Consider the following 23,826-nt stretch of genomic DNA (forward strand, 5'->3'; position numbering starts at 1 on the left):
CGGCCCGGGGAGGACAGTACCAAGAATACCAGCCAGGGTCGGGGTGGGGGTGGGGCTGGTGCTGCCTTGGGCGCATGGAGTGGGGGGGTCCGTCCTCCACCGGCTCTCGGACACTCGGAAAGGTGAGGGCACGCTCTCCGAGCGAGTAATCTCGTGGCTCGGTAAAGGGCAGGAAGGGGGAGGACCCCCCAGAAGACAGCAACGTAGTGTCACCCGAGCCCCTGGCTCCAGCAGGTACCTTCGCTCCAGGACCCCGGAGCAGGCACCCCGGCCTCAGCAAAGGACACACCTCAGCAGCCGAAAGCCCACCCACTCCCTGTGCCCTATCTGTGCTCCCCACGCCCTTCCCACCTCCAGGGCCTCTCTGCCCCAGGGCGCTGACCGCACTGCGCAACCCATACCACAGAGGCTAACCTCCCACCCAAGGAAACCTATGCAGTGCGAGCCGGGGGCCTCGCTTACTCGCCTCTCCAGCCGCCTACACTGCCTGTTCTCCACCTCGGCAAGGTTTTCACACAAGGACGAGGCCGCTCCCGCTGGCAGCCGCTCACACATCAGCTCAGACAGGACGCCCAGGGCCTCACAGGCACACGGACGGGCTGCAGAAGGGACGGAGCATCTGCGAGGAACCTGCCCGCCCTGGGGTCTGTCCTGGCCCCGTTCTTCTCAGCCCCTAGAGTTTCAGCATGCACAATCTCGGGGTATGGCCAAGAGTGGGGAGAGTGGGGGGTGCTGCATGGGAGCAGGTGGGTGCTGTGGGCCGCTCACATGGGGAGGGGTGGGGAACGCTCGGCCACAATGGGCCAAACAGCTACAGTAAATTTTAAGTTGAAAATGACCCTGGAAATGTAGGAAAGCGAACACCACGTTTCACCAGCCCTACCCTAGGCTGGCAGGCCACAGCAGACCGGGGCTGCCCCTCTGGCCCACACCCCAGTCAGCAGCACTTCTGGACCCCCGGCTTCCGTGTGCAGAGCACCTCCCAGCTCCTGCGACAGGTGCTTGCCGCAGGGGCAGAAACGACGGTGGGTACGTGCACACCTTACCCTGTCAGAATGTACGAGCCTCACAGATGCTGACACCCGTGCCTACGCCCTCTCTCTCCCTGGCCACCCCACAAAGCTCCCCCTCCTGGACCGCGACCCGCCGGGCACAGGCTGAGGCTGAGTGTGACCAGCGGCACACACAACTGCTCACACACGCTCTCCCACCTCGTTACTTCCTTGCTCCTGGGAGTACCAGGAAAACGACTCTGACAGGACAGGTTTGCCACAGTCAGCCTCTCACCGCAAGGCCCACGCCAAATCACCACAGCCACAGACCACATGCGCTGCGGGTGAGGCACAGCTCATGGAATGGCAGTCCGCACACACGGCCTGTCGGCACTGGGAGGATCCGGGGCCTCACCCCTGCAGCCGCCGGGTCCACGGCACATGTGTGGCCCCCGGCACATGTGTGGCCCCCGTGGTGAGGAAACCCGGACCGCCCACTCCAGAGGCCTCCGACTAGCCCAGGGCCCCCACTCACGAGCCTGACCTGTCCTCCTGTGCCGCCACCCCTTGGGACCCTGCAGGGGACCTCCAGCACCGGTGCTGGTCAGTGGGCATTCAGTGCCCACGCTGGCTAGGCGTAGGGAAGGCCCCGTCGGGGAATGAGATGGCTCCTACCTCAAGAGGGCACAGTCAGGCTGGAGAAGAGCCCAAAGCTGGCGAACAAGCACTAAATCCACGGTGAAAACCGCCGGCTGCCGCTTGGAAGGCGTGCTCAGTGCCAGTTGCTCCGCCTTTAAAGGTGCCCCCGCCCCGGCCACAAGGCACAAACCCATGAGGCACGGGGGCACCTACTGGCCGATCGTGACCCCGTGGGAGTGGCCGGGAGCGCCCAGCTTCCAGCCTCCGCCCTGAACAGCCGCACTGCAGGCTTCTGGCTGCTGCTGTGAACATCTCCAGCAACTTTCAGTGGTTGCACAAGCTTTCCCTGACGGCGGAAGGCTGAAACCACTGGGTGGAGACACAGATTGTGGCAAACCTGACCCTTCCCGTGGCCACCTGAGCCCCGCGTCAGGGGCGGGTTCCCTGCCAGCATCAGGCAGCGCTCCCACCCCCACCCCTGCCTCTCCAGAAACACCGCGACCAGGTGGGCACTCCGGGTTTGGGAACGGAGGCTGCTCTAAACACGAAAATGTAAAGTGACGTTCTGGTTAAGGAAACACAGGGGAGACCATTCAGAATATCCTGACACAGAAGCAGGGTTCCCGAACACAATCATAGATCCTTTAATTTTTGCAATATTCTCCAGATCAAGATGTCAAGTTTTTAAAAGCATGTCTGACAGTGCCCGTGCGCCTTCCTCACTCCACAGGAATTTTTACTGAGTGCTGACACTCACCGTCCCCACCAAAAGGATCTCACAATCCCTGAGCCTACAAGACAAGGACCAACTCAGCCCCCAGAAGGAGCACGACGGTGATGATGTCCCTTCAATAATGGAGCCCCGCACTGGGTGCGGCCTGGGGTCCACCTGAGCCTGAATCTTCTGTGAAGATATGGGGCCCTGAGGGTCCAGGGCAGGGACATGGGGCTTCTGCGGCACACAGACTACTGGCCGCTTCAATAACTGGGGGCATCTTTCTGGACTAGTTGGAAACAAGCCTGAGATCCTTACCTATCCTATAATATCTTCCATTTTATGCTAGAAACCACTTTTGAAGTTGGGGACCTAGAAGGTGGCTCTTAAACACTCGGTCTGGCTGCTGAGCGTTTCCCAGAGGAGCGCCCAGGGGCCAGGCTGGCCTAGATTTGCTGGGCTGAAGCTCGATTAGTTGCTCAGCTGGGGAGCCCGGGCTCGGAGCAGGTGCATCTCCTCCATGGCTCTCGGAGGCTAACGTCTCCGCCAGAGTGTCTGACTTATGAGCGATGTGTTTCTGGAAGAACAAGCACAACCACTCACGGGGCAGTGGGCCCCGCCTGCGGCCTGGAGTTCATCACAAGATGACACACCAGCTGGCTGGGTGTGCACAGCGCTAGGCTCAGCACACTCTGCGGGGTCCCCAGCAGCCAGGAGGGGAGGGACGGCGCAGGGCACCCAGAGCACCTGGGTGCAAGTCTATACCTTCTCAAGGACGTATCTTACCTGATCCTTTAGTCATAGTTCAGAACTGCTCCTGAACACACACTTTCCGTGTGCAAGGCCACGGGTGTCCTCAAGTCCAACACTCAGCAAACGTCTACTGAGTACTTGGTAGGTGCCCGACCCTGGGGCTGCAACGAGGGGGCCTCTGTCCCTTCCCCGGGGCCCAGCGGACGGGCAGCTGCATACAGCGGTCAGGCCCACGCAGGGCTGCAGTAGAGCCTGAGGGACGCACGGCGGCCAGATTGGTGGTCAGGCAGACTACTCGAAGGCCTGCTGCAGCAGAAACCAAGGGCACAGCTCTGTCTCGCCGGGCAGCTCAGCGGGCGCACGTGGCAAGGCACGGAACCCTCTCCTGCAAGCTTCCTGACCAAGGGTCCCTTTATGTCACACCTGTGCTGCAACACTGTCCACCTTCTTTTGTTTTTAAAGATTTTATGTATTTATTTGACAGAGATCACAAGTAGTCAGAGAGGCAGGCAGAAAGAGAGAGGAGGAGAGGCAGGCAGAAAGAGAGAGGAGGAAGCAGGCTCCCCGATGAGCAGAGAACCAGATGGGGGGCTCGATCCCAGGACCCTGAGATCATGACCCAAGACAGAGGCGGAGGCTTTAACCCACTGAGCCACCCAGGAGCCCCAAGATTTTATTTTTATGCCATCGTTACAGCCAATGTGGAGCTCAAACTCAAAACCCCAACATCAAGAGTCACACACTCCTCCAACTGAGCTAGCCAGGCGCCCCCCCGACCCTGGCCTCAAGACTCACACCCAGTGCTCATCTTTGTATCAACTAACCGCCGGCGTTCTCGGTTACGCGGTCGACAGGCACGCTGTCAGAGCAATCTGCCGGACAAGGTGCCTCCCACCAGGAAAAGAACCTGCTCCAGGCCCAGGGAGGAGTGGGACACGGCCCGCGCCCTCCGGCCCTCCCCAGACCACAAGGCCCCCAGCTCCGGGCCCCGACAGCTTGCCGGAGCGGGAGCCACGCAGGCGCTCCGGCGGGGTCCCAGCACAGGCAACATTCCGGGCGTGCATCTGCCAGCGCCGCGCAGGCTCTTTCTCTCCACCCTTTCCCCAAGTCACGTTCCAACTCAGATCCCGTGTCCTAACCAACCGCGAACCCAAGTGAACCCGCTCTTCCCCCGCAGCTGGGACATCTGGGCCTCCCACACCTCGGGTTAAGATGGGTGGACCCTCCTCTTCTGCTCGCCGACCACTGGCAGCCACCGCTTCTCAGCCCCGGAACCCAGTGGGAACCTTCCTCCCTTCTTCTCAAAGCAGGGGTCGTGGGCCCGGGTCACCCCGACTCACAAACACACCCGCCGGGCTTGCACCTACCTCGTTCTCCATGGGACACCCACTGGACAGTCTGGGGAGGGGCTCTGGTCTCTCCCCCCCTGCCGAAAGTTACTTTGCACTCTCTGTTTGCTTCTGATCTTGCTGAAAAATATGGTCGGATGTGAACCCTCCCTCTGACAAAATATGTGAATGCACAGGAAGACCAGAAACCACGGCTTCCTCCAGCAAACCCCACTGAAGCTGTTTACCGTTTGTTTAAAAAGGGTAAGAGGCGGGCGGCGCCCTCAAACTGCTGGCACAACCCGTACATCCACGAGCATGAGAGATCCAAGGAGAGCAGTGTGTGCTGAAGGCAGTTAGGAACCCGCGGCGCAGTGGCCTCCCTGCATCTCCGGCCAGTGCTATGTGGTCCGCTGAAGGACACGATTCTGGAATCCCCACCGCTCTGCAAATCCGCTGCCCACAAGAGGGACTGAGCAAACCCAGACCCCACAGAGCTCTCCTCTGACCCCTCGGGGAGCGCCCCCACCTGTGTGTGGCCACCTCAGCCCCAAGTGCCCAGGCTGGGGCTGGGGCAGGGCATGCCCTTAGAGCCCTTGGCCTGCAACAGCCTCTGTGTCCCAGGGGTTCGAGGTCCCCACGTGACACAGATGAGCATGTTTCCTAGCCAGTTCCCTTCAACGTCTTTAGGGTCAAACGCCCTCATCTGGAAAAGCAGAAGCTGGTGTGCTGATGAGGCCTGATGCGGAATATTCCAGAACAGCCTGTCAACAGGAAAGGCTACGTAAGGAAGCGTCTGGGTTCACTGAAGGGGCCATGTGTGCTCGCAGATCCACAGCCTTAACAAGCACAACACATGTCTGTTACCAGGGTGAACCAAATGAAAGTGCTGGCATTCAACAGCTTTTTGCCCAGAAAAACAGCCTTTCCACATGGCTCCACTTATACTGTGTGAAGCTCAAGGCTTCGTGACTCTGAGACCACGGGCTCCAAAGCCATCGCTCTGCGCCCCGACAGCGAGCATGCGTGCCGTGCCCCAGATGGAGAAGGCGCCGCAGGCCGGGAAGGCAGCCCTGAACCCGATACGCTCGAATAACGCCCGGCACTGACCAGACTGTCTGTCTCTGGAGGGGCTCGGGGCAGCAGGCGGCCTGGATGCAGACATCTTTCTCCAAGCCGCCCCCATGCAGCAGGACCGGGTGGCCCTGGCCTCCGCACGGCCACTGAGGCAGGTGCAGAGTGGCCCATGGGACGGGCACGCCTACGGGACACCCCAGTGGCGCCCCCCCAGCCAGGCGGCCTGCTTTCACAGATGTCACGGTCGCCCGGTGGGTGAGAAAGAGCAAGGCCAGCGAGCGCACGGGCAGACACCGCAGACAAGACACGGGGGTAGACACGCGGCCCCTGCGAGCGTCTGGGGAGGACTGTGCCCCCAGATGCAGCGGTGACACACAAGTAAATACAGAAAAATCATTAAAAACTCTAGAAAACCAAAGTTGGTCCTCACAGACACAAGCTGTGTGATACTACGGCACCACCTGGTTCTGAACGCTGGACACAGCAAGACAACAACTGCGGAAGCACAGATCCTGTGGCAGAAATGACACGTCCCGCTTGGTCAGACTGCACACGCAGAATGCAGACCAGCCCAAGGGGCCAGGCGCACGCACTGCTCCGGGTGTCTCTGCATCTAAGAAATCCATGGTTTTCGGGGGGTTTTTTTTAGACTTTATTCATTCATTTTAGAGGGAGGGAGGTAGAGCACGAGTTGGGGGGATGGTGGTGGAGAGAAGCAGACTCCCCCATGAGCAAGAAGCCTGATGTGGGACTCGATCCCAGGACCCTGAGATCATGACCTGAGCCAAAGGCAGACACTCAACCCACTGAGCCACGCTGGTGTCCCCAGACATGCGTGCTTTAAAAAAGAGAGATCATGAATTCAAACTGAGAATTCTAATTTGAAATGAATCTACCAGGATCTTCCTTTATGTCACCTTTATGCTTGTGTCTTTTCTCTCTTACGTGAATGATCTTAGTTCTAGACGACCTGGCTGGCCAGCAGCCCCCAGCACAGGTGCTGTTCATGGTCCACACAGTTCTGGGGGCCAGGGGGCTAGGCGGGGAGCTGGGAAGCAGGGGTCAGGTCTCAGCACCCCGCACAGCCACCTCCTCAGCGCCTCGTGTCTGCAGCTCTGTTCTGTGTGGGGGTAAGGTGACCACAGCCAGACCTGCACCACCTTCCAGCCTCAGACGCCGCTCCAAGGAGGGAAGACAGGTTCTGATCCTCTTAAACACCCTTATAATTAGGAAGTCAAGGGGCACCTGGGCAGCTCAGTGGGTTATGCCTCTGCCTTCAGCTCAGGTCATGACCCCAGGGTCCTGGGATCAAGTCCCGTATTAGGCTCTCTGCTCAGCGGGAGCCTGCTTCTCTCTCTCTGCCTGCCTCTCTGCCTACTTGTGATCTCTATCTCTCTGTCAAATAAATAAATAAAATCTTAAAAAAAAAAAAAAAAAAATTAGGACGTAAAAAGAAATATTCTCCACTGGGGGGCGCCCGGCTGGCTGAGTGTGTGGAGCATGCAGCTCAGGATCTGGGGCATGAGTTCAAGTCCCATGACGGGTGTAGAGAGGAATTAACATAACAAAACAAAATTACTAAGGTCTCAAAGACTATGTATACTTTACCCCAGAACAAATTTAAAAAATAAAAAAGATATATTCTCCAATATTCTCCACCAGACCAAAAACTGGAGCAAGGGCCAAACATAATCTGACCCTAGAGTTTTGGTTGTTTTTTTTTGCTTTTTTTAAAGATTTTATTTATTTATTTGACACAGAGAGAGAGGTCTCAAGTAGGCAGAGAGGCAGACAGAGAGAGAGAGGAGGAAGCAGGCTCCCCGCCAAGCAGAGAGCCCAATGTGGGGCTCGATCCCAGGACCCTGAGATCATGACCTGAGCTGAAGGCAGAGGCTCAACCCACTGAGCCACCCAGACGCCCCTAGAGTTTTGTTTTTTGTTTTTTCTTTTTAAGAAATTAACTGACAAAAGGTTTAAAAGGGAAAGAAGAAAGTGAGGAGCCAGTGGATGAAGGTGGACACAGGCTCCGACCCGCGGTCTGAGCTCTCCAGGGCTCACGGCACTGATGGACCCCGGCGCCCCCACTCCCCCAGTAAAACCAACTCAGCACAAACCCACGAGAAACGGGGTGAGTGTTCCGTGTGGAACCCGTGTCATCCGTCACCCACCACACATCCTCATCTCGGCCAGAAAAGCCAGGTGAAATGCTTCCTCCTTGCCCTCTGGTCAAAGCTGTCAAAGCGACACTGTTCCTTAACAACGGCCCAAGGTGAATAGGAACGAGCCGCACCCGTGGCCTGCAGACGCTCAGGTGGCCCCAGCTCAGATAAGGGACAGCTCTGGAGGGGAACATCTCAGGAAGGGGGCCACTGGGGCTAGGAGTGGGGGGAGCAGCGCAAGCCGCGGGGCAGCCGCCTCTGCAGGAAATGCTATTTCAGGTCCCACAGGCACCGAGGGTGCTCACCGGCGCGTATTTCTGGGGCTTTTCAACCAGGGAGCAAGGACATGAGCTTTCCGTGTGGAAGAGACCCTTAGGAGTGCAGTCTGACGCTTCCAGCTCAAACTTGGGATTCCAGAGTTATGGGTTCCCTCCTTCCAGATGCTCCGCCCTGTGTCCCGTGCTGGCGCTCCGTGTGTAAGGATGCTAACTACACAGACACTGTGTCCTAAAACCTACAAGACAGTTGCAAGATAACAGTATCACTATTATTACTAATATGATTACTGAAAACAATCTGGGGCTTTTTGGTACTTCTTGTCCTCAGTGTAAATCCCGCTGGGGCTGTGCTGTCACATGTCTATGATCTCATTACTTGAAATAACTCTTCTCTGAGGGGTTATGCCTTTGTGTAGCTTTATGCCATTTTTAATACTTTTTTTAAAAAGATTTTATTTATCTGACAGACACAGATCACAAGTAGGCAGAGAGGCAGGCCGAGAGAGAGAAGCACGCTCCCTGATGAGCAGGGAGCCCGATGCGGGGCTCAACTCCCAGGACCCTGGGATCATGATCTGAGCTGAAGGTAGAGGCTTAACCCACTGAGCCACCCAGGCGCCCCTAAGTGACATTTTAAGAAGCTTTTACTCCATCTGCAATATTATAAAACATAACATGGTTGCACAGGCACGAACCCTATGCTCAGAGGTCACACCGTCCTGGCCTCCGGGTAACCGTTTAAAAACCAACAGAGTGAATACCGGCTCATGCATGTCCTGGAGACCGCTCATGGGACCCAAGGGACCCCCGTGGCCGCATGACCCCAAACCCCACCATGTGGGCGCAGCATAGCTTGGAGAACCTGCGCCCTGCACACAGAGTAAGGCCACAACACACAGACCATGTCCTGTTCTTGCCACTGTGTCCTTGGGGTAGGTCTTTGGGAAGTGGGAAGCTGGGTCAGTCAACATACCAGGTGAGCCAGGGGTCGCCCTTATGCCCTGCCTGGGGTTGCACAGGCCCCTTCCCTCAAGCCTGACCAGCTCGGGGGTTTCTGCGGCCCTAGGGAAACAGGTGGCCCCAAGTGATCTGAATTTGTGTCTCTTGCTATTCAAGAGTCTGTTGGTTTCCCTTTTTAGAAGCATCTTATTTAGGGACATTTACCTTCTGTTTTATAAGGTGCAGATAATGTTTTCTTGATATATCTTTTTTTTTTTTTAAGATTTTATTTATTTATTTGACAGACAGAGATCACAAGTAGGCAGATAGGCAGGTAGAGAGAGAGAGGAGGAAGCAGGCTCCCTGCTGAGCAGAGAGCCTGATGCGGGGCTCGATCCCAGGACCCTGAGACCATGACCTGAGCCGAAAGCAGAGGCTTTAACCCACTGAGCCACCCAGGCGCCCCTTGATACATCTTTTTACTTTGCTTGTGCTTATGTGGTCAGGTCTTTTTGTCTTTCCTTTTATGGGTTATTTATTTTCATTTATTTGTTTTTATTTACATTCCAGAGCCCATTTGTTGCTCATCCTGGTGTCCAGTACAAAGGATGGACCCATTTCACCCTTTTCTGTACGGTGACCCAGGTTCCCCATGCCACTCACGAAGAGTCAGATCTCCCCACTCTCCTGCACAACTCAGCTCCTCGCAGAGCGGGGCCTAGTTCTGACTCTGCCCCTCTGTGCCCGCAGCTTCGCACAGAAGAACCCCACACCGGCCGGCAGGGGAATGGCCACTCTGGGCCTGTTCCCGAGTTGCTCCTCTTTTCCACGGTTTTCTCGTTCTTGCTTGCTCGTAGCTCGGGGAAGCTTCCGCTCAAGTAGTCTGGTTCCAGAGAAGAGCCTGGTGGCCTTTTCACTGGGATCATAAATTAATTTGGGGGGAACAGACCCAGTCATGAGGCCACCAATCCCAGCCAAACACGAGATGTCTCCCCACTTCTTCTAACCTGTTTTTCCATGTTTTGGGAGTTTGTCCCACAGACATCTCAAATGTTCCTGCTAAGTTTACCCTAGAGCACCCACTCACCCTAGGGACCAGGACCTTCTCCTCCGTGATAGGCCAGAGCTCCAGTGGGACAGAGGGACTAGCAAAGCTGGCTGGAGGGGCTGCTGGAGGCGGGCAGGGGACATGGCATCTGAGCCAGAGCCCAGCCTGGGGTGCAGGAACTGTGGAGCGGGGTTGGCCCCCAGGCCCCCCACACCCCACGCATTCCTGTACTGACATGAAGGCAGGCTGTGGTACGTCGGGACTTGCTGTTTCCACTGACCCAGGCAACTGGAAGAGAAGCCGCAGGGCATCATGCTCGGGGAGAGTGGCCAGCACCCCTGCAGGGGCCCAGATGCGCTACTGAGCCCACGTCTGCGCCTGAGGTCCCACGTGGCCAGAAGCCATTGTTTCACGGAGCCTGGAAGAGCAGGGCTGCTGGCCCCACAGTGCCAGGCATGGTCTGCCACCTCGGACACTGCCCGTGCCTTCTGCAGGAAAGCTGTGCCCCCGGAGAAGCTGGAAATCAGCTTGCCTGCACCCAGCCGTGGTGCCCTGTGGGAGCTCTCCTTTGGCCACACAAACCAAGCACATGCAGCGGCATGGTGGCCTCCACCAGGCAGGAGTCAGGGCATACTGGTGGCTTCCAAAGAACCACCTGTGAGGGTCTCCTGTCCTTTCTGCACACCTGTGCAGGGCATGCCGACACACAGGCAGAGTGTAAGGTCCCGCTTCCACAGGTCACCCGAGAGCCAGCTGGACAGCACCATGGAGAGCTCAGCACGCGCGGCCACGGCCACGGCCACCATCGAGAGAGGATGCCCAGCACCTTACAATCTCTTGGGACACGCTGCATCCACATGTGGGCCTTTGGCTACTTCCTCCCAGCGCGGCCAAATGCCTGCGCACTCCTCAGCAGAAGGATAGGCAGCGCTGAGGCCAAGCCCCGTGACTTCCAGCTGCCTGGGACCAGCCTCACTGCTGCCAGGAGCTCTGGCAACAGCCAGGCCTAGCTCGGGCCTCCTCAGCACCCATCTTCTTCCAACCTCCTGACCCCAAAGCTGCCCCTGCTGCTGTGAGCCAAACACACAGAAACCAAAGGAGGAGCATCGTGGGGGGAGGAGCGCCCCCAGAAGGAGGGGTGAGGGAGAGGAGCGCCCCCAGAGGGAGGGGTGAGGAGCAGCGTCCAGAACAAAGGCAGGGACCGGTCAGCCCAGTTCTGACGAGTCCCCCACCTCATGCCGGCAAGGGAAAGCCTGGCCAGCGGCGCCCAGCAGGAGAGGGAGGGCACCTTCCCCGAGGGACACCGCCGGCGGTGTCCGTGAGCAGGGGCCATGCGCGCTGCACGCAGAGGGCGGCCCTCCTACCCTGCACCCCACACCTGGGCCTTGGCCCTGCTGCGGGCACTGCAGACGGCGCGAGCTCTCCGCCAGGAGCCGACGCCACGCCCAGGGGCGGGGCCACACAGGCTCCTCCTCGGAGCGCGCGCCCGCCAGGCCGGCTAGCACCTGGCCGGCGAGCACCTGCGTGCGCTAAAAGGAACCCAGCTGGTGAGAGCATGGCCTGGGCCTGACCCCGCGGAGACCGGCGCCCCGAGGGAGACCAGCAGGAGAGCGTGAGAAAAGCTGGCGCGCCCGGCGATCGGGCAGTGAGGGCGACAGGGCCGCGCGGCAGACACGCACAGACTCCACAGACTCCCAGCAGCTGCGGGCCACCCGCGTTAACGTGCTGCCGGTACACGGGAGCGCCCTGTACTCCTCCAGCAATTTCTCCGTGTGAAGTTCTTACGAAATAAAGAGAGTGGTAGAGACGCATGGAAACAGCGCTCTTCCCACAAGACTGCACACACCAGGACCCGCGTGACGCAGGCCGAGATGTTTGCCGCTGCGAAAGAACTTGCCCCCGGGGATCAGAGAAAAGGGCAGTGAAGCACATGAGAAAAACAAACGGAAGACGCATCAAAGGTGCCCCCCTCCTGCTGCAGCCAAGACCCAGCCACGGAGGAAGAGGGAGGTGAGGCCATGATGTCGGCCAGCGTCCAGGACCGCCAAAAGGGTCACATCGTGTCCCCCCTCAAAACGCCTTGCCACTGGGAGCCAAGCACAAGCTTCTTAGGACACGCACAACCCTGACATGTGCAAAGAGCTCTAGAAATGAAGGTTCCCACGCAGGGAACTTCTGGTGCCTGCATACACCAGGTGATAAGATACCAGTGACAGGGCTTTCTGCCCCTGGTGACTACAGCAAAGTTCCAGCTCTAAGAATGAACTCATGAGAGCATGCGATGTAGACACACAAGGGCCACAGATGTCTCTGTGTAACAGGTGTCAAAACAGCAGAATCTTTGTAAGGGGTATGCATAACCAGTAACCCTGGCTCTTCAACCCCCCTCCAGGATAAAGAACTGTTCCTGATACTTAATCAGGTGCGATCCATCACCTTGTCTCTATACCTGCCGGATGTAGCTACAGAAATCTGTGCAGGCCAATAAACACACCCCAGCAAGGGTGGCCAGGGTGGGCCCTACTTAACCACATGACAAAGTTCAAGCGACAAGAGGATGGAGAAGGGGGGGGTGGGCCCTTCGGAGAATCTACTCTCTCTGCACAGTGCACATCCTGACCCATCACCCTGTGCTCCTTCCTACAACACTCGGGTCTATCTTACAGCACTAAGCCTCCCCAAACATGGTAAAGGAGTTTCAGGAAGGCGGCAACAACTCCCCAGAAAGCACTGGACCCAGTGGGCACTAAACATGTATCTGAAATAAATGAAGTCAAGGAAGTAAAACCATGTATGTGTACAGAATAGTAGACACATGTAGGAAAGTGATCTGAAAAGCTCTAATAATAGTTGTTCCTGGTGGAGAGGATTTTTTTCTTCATTTTTTCTTGATTATACTTTGCTATTTTTCTAAGCTGTAAATGTATTTTTTTTTTTTTAGTAAGGAAAAATCTTAAGTTCATTTTGGAAAATAAAACCCAAAATTGTTAGCACATACCATTTCATCTATTGGGTTGGCAAGTATTCAACAATCTGGTAATGTGTCACGTGAGCAAGGATATTTTAAAACCCGCATTCTGATAAGTGACTATTTGGAATACAAACGGGCACTACTGTGGAGAACAATTTATCAATGTGTACTAAAATTACAAATGTACATAAAGCTTCCTAATAATGGCATTTTCAGGGCTTAATCCTATAGATACATGTACACACCTGAAAGCTTAGCAGATGGCCCATCTCTGCATTTTGTGTGAGAGCAAAAGGGTGACATAAAATTCTATAAACAGGCTACTGTTGAAATGAATTGGACCAAACCATAAGGAAAAACGCCACCGAGCCCCAGTGAGGACTAAAGAAACTGCATATGTATAATGCAAGATCTCCAAAACACCGTCAAGAAGAAATAACCCAAAAGAGGTCCCTAGTCTCCTAACAGAAATAACACCTCCACAACAATGAGCACCCCTACAGGCAGATCTTGGTTCCTAGATACCATTTCCACTGAAAGCAAACAGGCTCCTCAGACTAATGTCTGGTTCCGGACGGGCTGGGGCAGGAAAGCAAGAGAATAGCCTAGAACATCTTGGAGCAAATGTAACCAAGAGCTCAGGGTACTGGGGACTAGTCAAAAGTCACCGGCCACATGCCAACGTGAATACACTGAACAGGACTGAACTGCCCTTAAAAATAGTTAAGATGGTAAACGGTAGGTTATGGGGTTTTGACCGCAATTAAAAATAAAGACACCAGATGGGGCGCCTGGGTGGCTCAGTGGGTTAAAGCCTCTGCCTTCGGCTCCGGTCATGATCCCAGGTTCCTGGGATTGAGCCCCATGTCGGGGCCCCATGCTCAGCGGGGAATCTGCTTCCTCCTCTCTCTCTCTCCTTGCCTGCCTCTCTGCCTACTTGTGATCTCTGTCTGTCAAATGAATAAATAAAATTTTTTTAAAAAATTATAAATAAATAAATAAAGACACCAGAGCCAGCCCACAGTGGCTCCCCAACATCGGACCCTCCGCTCAGCAGGAAGTATGCTTCTCCCTCTCCCTCTGCCCCTTTCCCCACTAGTGCGTGTGCGCTCTCTCTTGCTCTCTCTCTGAAATAAATAAAATAAAATAAAGCAGAAACCTGGCTGGGGCACATGGGTGACTCAGTTGGTTGAGCATCTGTCTCCAGATTTCACCTCAAGTCATGATCTGTGCTGGCCCGAGCCAGCTGTACCCTCAGCGGACTCATCCCCTTGTTTCCCAAGATGCCCCACTCTTGAAAGGTTGTGCTTGAAATCCGTGTGGCCCCCGGTGGCCCTCCACGGATCGGGGGGTGCTTTTCCCTCACTTTCTTTCCTCCTTGTTGTTATGTCGGTCATGGGATCAAGCCCCAGGTCAGCCTCTGCATTCAGTGGGGAGTTGGCTTGGGGCTCTCTCCTCTCCTTCTGTCCCTCTACCCTGTATGCTCACTCTCTCTAATAAATAAATCTTAAAAAGAAAAATGCAGAAACATGGCAAGTGGTGAGTCAGCTTCACCAGGAATGGAGCAAACAGACCTTGATCAGCAAGTCTGGGTGCAGTTTGTGAATCAGGTGGCAATATAGGATTGATGTGAATTTCCTGACTGAATGGTCTGAGGACAGTGGTCCTTGTATCAAGAAAACACACGCTGGGGGCGCCCGGGTGGCTCAGTCGGTTAAGCATCTGCCTTCAGCTCAGGTCATGATCCCAGGGTCCCAGGATCAAGCCCTGCATTGGGCTCCCTGCTCAGTGGGAAACCTGCTTCTCTCTCCCTCTAACGCTCCCCCTGCTTGTTCACAGTCTCTCTGTCTCCCTCTAATAAATAAATAAAATCTTTTAATTAAAAAAAAGAAAGCACACACTGAAGGAAGAAGGGTCATGGAACATCATGTCTGCAGTTGTTTTTTTTTTTAAGATTTTTACTTACTTATTTGTTTATTTAAGAGAGAGAGAGAGCACGAGCAGGGGGAGGGAGAGGGAGAAGCGGGCTCCCTGCTGAGCAGAGAGCCTGACATGGGGCTCGATCCCAGGACCCTGAGATCATGACCCGGGTTGAATGCAGACACTTAACTGACTCAGCCACCCAGGTGTCCCAAGCAATTGCTTCTTAAATGGGTTAGAAATTGTAATACTTGGGAATCTGGGTGAAAGGTCTCTGAATACCCTGTGCACTCTTCATGCACTCATTTCAACGAGACATAACGATCCTAGAATGTGTAGGTACTTAACAACAAAACATGTCAAGCCCAAACACAGAACCACGAGGAGAAACAAATCCGAGACAACTAGAGCTTTGACGGCCACTCGCTCAGTAACTGGCAGAGCTGCACGCAGTTCCCCAGCAAGCGGTTTGGCGATGTCTTATGAAGTTCGATACATAGCTACCACATAAATGGCAACTCAGTTATTAGGTATTTACCCAAAAGAAATGGCCACATGTGTCCATGCAATGACCCGTTCACAAACGCTCACAGCTTTCCTCAGGAATACAAGACCCGAGAGCACCTGACGCCCAGCAACAGGCCATGGTGTAGACGTACAGTAGACTGCCATTCGACATCACAGGTGAGTGAAGGGTCCCTGAACAAAAGAATATGCCCAGCCTGGGGGCGCCGGGGTAGCTCGGGAGTAAGGATCTGCCTCTGACTCAGGTCATGATCTTGGGGTCCTGGGATCAAGACTGCATCAGACTCCTTGCTCAGCAGGGGAGTCTGCTTCTACTTCTCCCTCTCCTCCCCTGCTCGCACTCGCCTCTCAAATAAATAAATAAAATCTTTAAAAAAAAAAAAAAAAAAAAAAAGGAGTACGTACTGCCTGAATCCATGTGTGTGAAGTTCTCGAACAGAAACCAATCCCGATGGGCCATCTACAGTGCCAACCATCAGAACAGCGGCTGCCTCGGGGGAGGGGAAGGCATCCTAGGAGGCACAAGGGACCTTCTGAGTGATGACAATGGTCTGTTTCTTGGCAGGGCTTCGGGATGCACAAGTGTACACAGCTGTTAAAACTTAGCTAATGTACTTTTAAGATGCGTATGTTTCGGTGTGTGTAACTTTTATAGCAAAAGAAAACCGGAAACGATATTGAGCCCCAGCTACTGACAAGCGTGCTGAAGCACCCAGACCAGAGTGGAATGGTGTCCGTAACTGACCCTGAAATGCACCAGAGAGGCAGGGCGAGGGTTCGGGCGGGCTCAGAGGTACATGGGTAGGTGTGCATAACAAATGTTAATGGCAGAATCTACGTGGTGGGTGGACAGGGATTTGCTGTAAAATCCTTTCAACTCTGTTGGATTCAAGAAGGTTCACAATCAAATGCTGGGGGGCGGACTGCACAGTCTTCTTCCACGGAGGAGGCTAAAGATTCAATCCTGGGGGAGAGGAGCCTTCTTCTTTTTTTAATAGATTTTATTTCTTTATTTGACAGGGAGAGACAGAGAGAGCACAAGCGGGAGGAGGGACAGAAGGAGAGGGAGAAGCAAGCTCCCCACCGAGCTGGGAGCCCGATGCAGGGCTCCATCCCAGGACCCTGCGATCACCACCGGAGCTGAAGTCAGAAGCTTGGCCAACTGAGTCACCCGAGCATCCCCGAGAGGAGGCCTAACGGGACCTGGCATGGGCCTGACCTCCACGTAGGAAGGTTGGGTCGGTTTCGGCTACTGTTACACCGCAGAATGTACATGGGTGACAGTCATTGACAGGGACATGTCTCCTGGCAGTTAGACCTGGGAGATTTGCTGACATGTGACCAGCAGGGTGAGAGACCTGCCACATGGTCTCTCCAAGCATTAGATTCATAAACTGCATCCCCGCCAGGTAGACAGTGAGGGAAAATGGAATGTTCTAGAGCACCCAGGACTGCAGAGTTAATGGTAAGGACACACAGGAGGCGCACTGGCTTGTGGGTCCAACAGTGTGGGGAACTACAGTAAAGAATTAAGTGTCTTTCTCCTCAGAGTCACGAGTGGCAGCAGGTGAATCAGCGGGTCCCACACGAGGGAGCAGCTCCACATGTAAGGACAAGAGTTCGCTCGTCCACACCCACGGTGCTCCCTTTCAGAGTGCAAGGATCCTTCCCGCCTCCAGGTTACAAGACACCCACCTTCCTAAGCCTCAAACAAAAGCCTAAATCCCCACGTCCGGCTGCACTTGGTGAAGCAGATTAGTCCCACTGCATGCATCCAATCCCCACAATCAAATGTCTTAATTCTTGGCACAAGCCCAGCCAAAAAACACCACTATTCAGGCACGCTTAGGAGGAAAAAGTAACATTTCTGGCCAGGAGAGCACAGCACAGGTCGTCCTGTGACCCTGAGCAGCCCGTCTGTGCGTCAGGTGACCAGGGAGACTAGGTGCTCAGAACCTCTGGGTGAGACCGAGACCAATTCCCCCCAAGATGGTCCTTGCACAAGACTCTGGCCACACCTCCCCGATCTCCAAACAACCTGAGTCTGCTTTCACAAAGCCAGGGACCAGGCAGCACACACACACGGTTCTCCCTCAGCCTGGACGCCCCAGATCCAGGCGTGGCAGGGCCGGTGCCCCCACCCCTGAGGCCTCTCCTCGGCGTGGGAACAGCCGTCTCCTCCCCTTGTCCTCATGTGGTTGTCCCTCCGTGCGTGTCTGCACCCCGACTTCCTCCTCGGATGAGGATCCCAGTTGCACTGGGGTAGAGCCTGCCCTAGTGACCTTGTTTTGCCTCAATCACCTCTTTAAGAGCCCTCTCCAAGTACAGTCCCGTTCTGAGGTCCCAGGGAACCTCAGGGCTTCACCCTGTGGATTTGGGGGGAAAAGGTTCAGCCCAGAGCACCTGGGGAGCGGGGGCAGACGAGGAACAAGCTGCGGTGCACCGAAGGTATTAGAAGTTGGGGCAAAGGAGCTTTATTTAAGGATTTTTCTCTACGCTTGTCCTTAATGCCTTCACAACAAAAAGGGTTTGCCATTTGCTCTCATCAAAGTGCGCTTTCTCTGAACTTCCACTGTCGTGGGTCCTCCAAGCCCCACTTCCAGCTGTGACCACAGAGCTCATCTGTGTCCCCACATCTGGTCCTGGCACTCAGTCAGCACCAGGGAAGAGCTGTTACAGAGAGTGACAAACAGCCCAGCAGCTTCCGCCCTGCCCCCCGGGCCCAGGGCCCTCCCAGCACCCCGGCTCCTGAACAGCACGCACACGGGCCCATGTGGGGCGAGCTGGCGCCCACTGTGTCCCCTTCTCCCACGCCATGTGGGCACCTGCTCTCCAAGCAGGATGCAGCGGCCCCAGCCCTGCTTCGCATGGCACAAACCATGACCCAGGCACTGGGATAGGGGAACAGGAGGGTCTCACGCTGCTGGCTCCGCAGGACTTAAGTCCACAGGACTTAAGGGTGGCGGCTGACTCCCCACAAAGTGGGGATGAGCCGGGCTGGTGCTGCCGACAGGAAGGAAGACGCAGGAGAGCCACAGGGACCGCGGTCACCAAGCCCATCGCTACAGAAGGTGCTGGTCCCCGACCTCACAGGCACAGTGCTGATGGCCCCCCTCGCTTCACAGCGGTCCACTTAGTGGTACCATCTCTGAAAAAGAAATGTGTTTCTCTCCAGGATGTTCCTCCCGAGTGATGTTCCGAGCCATAACAAAGAGGCACCGTGAGTTTTGGGCCACTGGCACGGCCAGCAGGTCATGGGGTCTGGAGGCGGCAGGGGACTCTACAGTTCTTCACAATGGAAACTAATAAATACAGGTACGATGGAAACAGCGACTCTCCAAATCAGAGAGGACACCTTTGTCTCCCGATGTCAGGCATGTCTCGCGACTGCTGGCCTCCCTGGGCTTGTCCACTGGCTGCTGGGCCTACGGTCCCTGCCCGGCACCTCCCAGCTCGGTGGCACTACATGTGGTCACCCAAGAGTCCCTGTGAAACTGACCGAGAGGCAAGACAAAACAAGGCACAGACCCCAAAGTCCCTGTGTTACCCCGTGTTACAACTGTGACATGTCATGACTGACCATTGCTTCTTGCGGTTCTTTTTTTTTTTTTTTTTTTTTTTTTGACAGAGATCACAAGTAGGCAGAGAGGCAGGCGGGGGCGGGGGGGGGGGGGAAGCAGGCTCCCCGCTGAGCAGAGAGCCCAAAGCGGGGCTCGATCCCAGGCCCTGAGATCATGACCCGAGCTGAAGACAGAGGCTTAACCCACTGAGCCACCCAGGCACCCCCTGGCCGTTGTTTAATTGGAGAGAAGAGAGTAAAAAACTCACAGTGCATTGCTTATATGAAGTACCATTTCCTTAAATTCTCATTTCAGCTGTGTACACACACACACACACACACACACACACGCCTGTAGAGAAGGCTGCCTGACATCTGGAGACAAAGGTGTAAAGACACTGGTCCAGCCAAGCCCCCAGTTCCTCACAGACACCACCTGATGGAAGGTCCAGCAGCTACCGGAGCTGACGGCCAAGGGCCCATAACTTGGGGGGCTGTTTTCTCCCCACTTTTTATATGAAAACTCAAAAATTCACACAAGTGAACAGAATAATGGATGAGGAAGACCCATGACCAGCGCATTCCACTATCTCCCCTCTGTTTTGTTTCTTGTCTGGGTAAAGCCAGTCTCAGGTGTCCCACCATTTTACCTATAAACAGGTCAGTGTGGAGGTCTACCAGCTCAGAACTCAGCCACACGTAATAGACATTATATGCCACAAAATTAGCAATAACTCCCTGCTACTACCTAACACCCAGGCCTACATTTCCAGAGTACCTTATAGCCTTTCTTTATTTACATTTACAGAAAGCACAATAAAGTCACCCAACGTAAAAATATTTAACCATTCACGATGAAAGCCCGGCCGCCGGAGGGGTGACCAGCAGCAGCAGAAGCCGGGCCCGAACCGCACAGAGGCCTGGTGGTGACCTCCCATGGCCTGGGGTCCTCATCTAGTCAAGCATACAGTCCAACTCATGCGTACACCTAAGCTTCTCACAAAAAAGAATTATATCCTGACAGAACAGGGTCAGAACTCTTGGAACTTGGGTCCCTTTTATAAGGTGGCAACATTATTCTCCAAACCCCAAATCAGGACTTGTGGTCTGTGAGATAGCAGTCACTCTGGGGACATGTGGCAGGGAGAGTGGCCCCCCGTGGTCACTCCTACTCCCCAGGCCCCATGCCTCTAGCAGCCAGTGGACTTGCTGGTGCACACACATGCACCAGATGTACCAGGACCGGCTCCTCCCACTACCTCATCACCCAGAACTTTCCATGGGACATTACAGGGGCTCCACTCACCCTCATCCTATGTGCCAGGGTAGCCTAAGAAAGGACAGGGCTGGGGTCACCTGGGTAGCTCAGTTGGCTCAGCAGCCTACCCCTGATTTCGACCCATTTCATCATCTCAGGATGGTGAGATCAAGCCCCGTGTCAGGCTCTGTGCTGGGCATGGAGTCCGCTTAGGATTCCCTCTCCCTCTCCTCCCGCGCTGCTCAAGAAAGAAAGAAAGAAAGGAGGTAGCTGTGCCTGGGGCCACTTGATATGAAACCCACCCTGTTCTACTTACTCTCTGGTGAGCTCTACAGCTCACTGCCTCCAGTGCCGAGGAAATAACAGGCCACATTACAACACACCTGAACAACTGCCCGAGAAAGCCCAAGCACAAGTGTCTGAAGGCCTGAAGAGGCCTAACCATCCACAGCTTTAAAGGTTAAATCTGGGGCGCCTGGCTCGCTGGCTCAATACAGATGCGACTCTGGATCTCGGGGTCATGAGTTCAAGCCCCATGATGCGCCAAGAGCTTACTTTAAAAAAAAATTAAAATAAAAATTAAAAATAAAGGTTAAAACTGCAATGTTGAGAGAGCTAACCTGAAGAGAAATTTAAATGTCTAAACTGTACTTTCTGGGCGCCTGGGTGGCTCAGTTGGTTAAGAGGCTGCTGCCTTCGGCTCAGGTCGTGGGTCCGGGTCCCGGGATCGAGTCCCACATAGGGCTCTCTGCTCAGCAGGAAGCCTGCTTCTCCCTCTCCCTCTGCCTGCCTCTCTGCCTACTTGTGAGATCTGTTAAATAAATAAATAAATAATCTTTAAAAACAAAATAGCAAACTGTACTTTCTTTCGAAAATGTTATTTATTTGACAAAGAGAACGTGCACAAGCAGGGGAAGGGGGGTGTGCAGGGCGGATCGTAGAGGGAGAAGCAGGCTCCCCACTGAGGAGGGAGTTCGATACAGGGCTCCATCCCAGGACCCTGGGATCATGACCTGAGTCCAAGGCAGACGCTTAACCCATTGAGTCCCCCAGGTGCCCCCAAACTGCACTTTCATAAAACTATTAGGTCATTATTTCTGCTATTTTAGCTTGAATTTGGGTATAACTTTTTAAATAGATCTTGTTAACATAAGCATCAAGTGTCATGAGCTGGCGGTGACCTCACACTAAACGGAGGAGCAGAGCAGAAAGGCTCTGACTGCTTGAGACTGGCAGAGCAAGAGGGAAAGTGTGCTAAGTTGTGGCCTGAATAGGATTTCCCGCCCCAGAGCTGTCTGCTGCCCTGCCTATGGGAAAATGAGCTAGGGCAGGGGCCTAATACAGAGAAAACACAGAACTCTTGTGTTAGGCAACCATGTAACAAGTGATTATCTTCTCTAACAGACACAATGACATTCATCATTAACCTTCTCTAGGCCTAAATCTTCACACGGCCCCCACTTCAAAAATTCTTGAGTTTCACTGGCTTCTCACTTCTATTTCAGGAATGTCCCACCGATTCTTCATCTCTTCCAACGTCATTGAATATTCTAATGTTTCTACCAAACCTCATAGAGGGCTCTGAAGTCCGTCAGTCTATCCCATGCTTCTTATCACAGAACCAGGTTAGCATCCGTGGGAAGGGAGGGACCCTGTTCAGCCAGCCCCGTCTGGTCTGAGTGTGGAAGATGCTTTGAGGCCAAGACTGGTGACCCGCTGGGCCAGGAGCAACGCTGGCAGCCAAGAGCGCTGGGGACAGGCCATCTCCTGTGCGGGTCCTGGCCCACCTGTCTGCAGCAGGGAAGGAGGCCGTGGACTGACTTTCTTCTGGAGCCTTCTACCGGCTGTGGCAGAAACATTCAACTCAGCTCTCCCCTTCAGGGTGGGCAGCATCTCTCGGCTGTCTAGCGCCTGCAGGCTGAATCACTTTCTCGGGCTGTTTTCCAGACTTCGGTATCGGCAGCTGGTACCACACTTTAATTAGACATAACACAACACGTTGCCGACATAACAACAAGGAGGAAAGAAAGTGAGGGAAAAGCACCCCCCGATCCGTGGAGGGCCACCGGGGGCCACACGGATTTCAAGCACAACCTTTCAAGAGTGGGGCATCTTGGGAAACAAGGGGATGAGTCCGCTGAGGGTACAGCTGGCTCGGGCCAGCACAGACTGTGCGACCAGAGGACCTACCCAAGCCTGTCTGAGATCTGCACACAGAAGCGCACACTAACGAAATCCAGCGCGTCGTTAAGTCCTCTACCTCAAAGAGAAATTGCGCTCAAACCATTCTGCACTTCAGTGGCAGCCGAGCTACGACGGTCTCCCGAAACGAGAGTGACGTTATCAGCCACTCCGGCCGGTAAGGAAGATGACAGAAACCGAGGAGTCCCCTGAACTATGTCCGAAATGCAGCCGCCGACGGAGCGTGCCCGGAGCGGCGCGGCGGGGCGAGCAGGGCCGGGCGCCGCGGCCCGGAGGCGCACCGTGCGCGTGTGCGCGGCACCACGAAACCTGAGGCACCGAGCGGTCCCGCTGTGCGCGGGGCGGACTCCCCATTGTCTCCCAGACACCGTCCCTGGAAACTTTCCGGCGCCGCGGCGGGCCGGCCCCTCCGCAGCCCCTGCGCCCTGCGCCGCCGGCCCAGCCATGTGCAGAGCCGGGGTTGGGGGACCCACTGACCGGAAGGGGCGGAAAGGCGTGGCTCCTTCCTCCCCCGCCGCGCGGCCCGGCCGAAGGACCACCTAACCCCATTGTCCGGGGGCTCGTCTCCCGGCCCATCTGCGGAGCCCGACGCCCGCGGCCCAGCGCCGGGCCCGAGCGCGCGACGCCCCTGGGGAACCCCGGCCTGCCGGCCGTCCTCTACCCGCAAGAGTATGCGCCCCCGACCGCCCCACGCCTGACCTCACATCTAATCTCCCCCCGTGGGACCGCCCAACGCCCAGCGCCGGCTGGCCGTCAGCGCGACCCCGAGGGACCTCCCAGTCCACCCCCGGCGCCCGCCCCGCCGCCCCGCTCCGGGGTCCAGCCCGCCCCCCGCCCGACTCAGGAGCGCCCGCCCGCGCACGCTCACCTTCTTGCCCTTCTTGCCCTCCTCCTCCATGTCGCCGCGAGCGGACCCCGCGGCCCGGCCCGCCCCGGGAGCCCCGCGCCGCCCGTGGCCGCTACATGCTCGCCCGGCCCCGCGGCCGCCGCCGCCGCCGCCGCCGCTCCTGTGCCTCCCGCCCGCGCGGCCGCACTCTCCGGCCGCGGCCGCCAGGGGACGTCCGCGCCCTGCACCCCACACCCCGCACTTCCGGGCCGAGGAGCGGCCCCGCCCCGCGCCCCGCCCCGCGCCCCGCCCCCATGCCTCAGGGCCGCCGGGAACGCGCCCGCCTGGCCCCGCCCCCTCACGGCCACGGGATCGCGCCTGCCACTCCCCAATCCTGCCCCACGCCCTTCAGAGAGGACGAGAGCGCGCCTGCCCCGCCCCGGATCCGTCTCCAGCCCCTCAAGGCCGCAAGAGCGGCTCCAACTTTTCAATTCTGCCGCCATCTTTAGGGCAGCCAACTTCCCGGCCTGCCTCGCGCTCGGGAAGGCCACGCACAGGCCGACAGGAAACGGAGGGAGGGGCTAGCCAGAAGGTGAGGGGTGTGGCCGGTGGGGAAGGGCCAGTGGGAGGTGCCGGA

General features: G+C 56.0%; 1 protein-coding gene across 3 annotated transcripts in view; it reads right to left on the reverse strand.

The window, feature by feature from the left end:
• CCM2 (CCM2 scaffold protein) overlaps positions 1 to 23,316 on the reverse strand; it is a 41,190-nt gene extending 17,874 nt beyond the window's left edge. The window contains exon 1 of one of the 3 annotated variants that reach the window (XM_044245724.1): positions 23,232 to 23,316. In XM_044245724.1, coding sequence (XP_044101659.1) covers positions 23,232 to 23,261 — 30 coding nt within the window. In that variant the 5' untranslated portion in view covers positions 23,262 to 23,316. Of the gene's footprint in view, positions 1 to 4,466; positions 4,584 to 23,231 lie in introns of those variants that run through there. The other 2 variants (XM_044245725.1, XM_044245726.1) reach the window with 2 other exon arrangements.
• Positions 23,317 to 23,826: the final 510 nt, after the last annotated feature.

Source organism: Neovison vison, chromosome 4 (assembly GCF_020171115.1).
Source record: "Neovison vison isolate M4711 chromosome 4, ASM_NN_V1, whole genome shotgun sequence".
NCBI lineage: Eukaryota > Metazoa > Chordata > Mammalia > Carnivora > Mustelidae > Neogale > Neogale vison.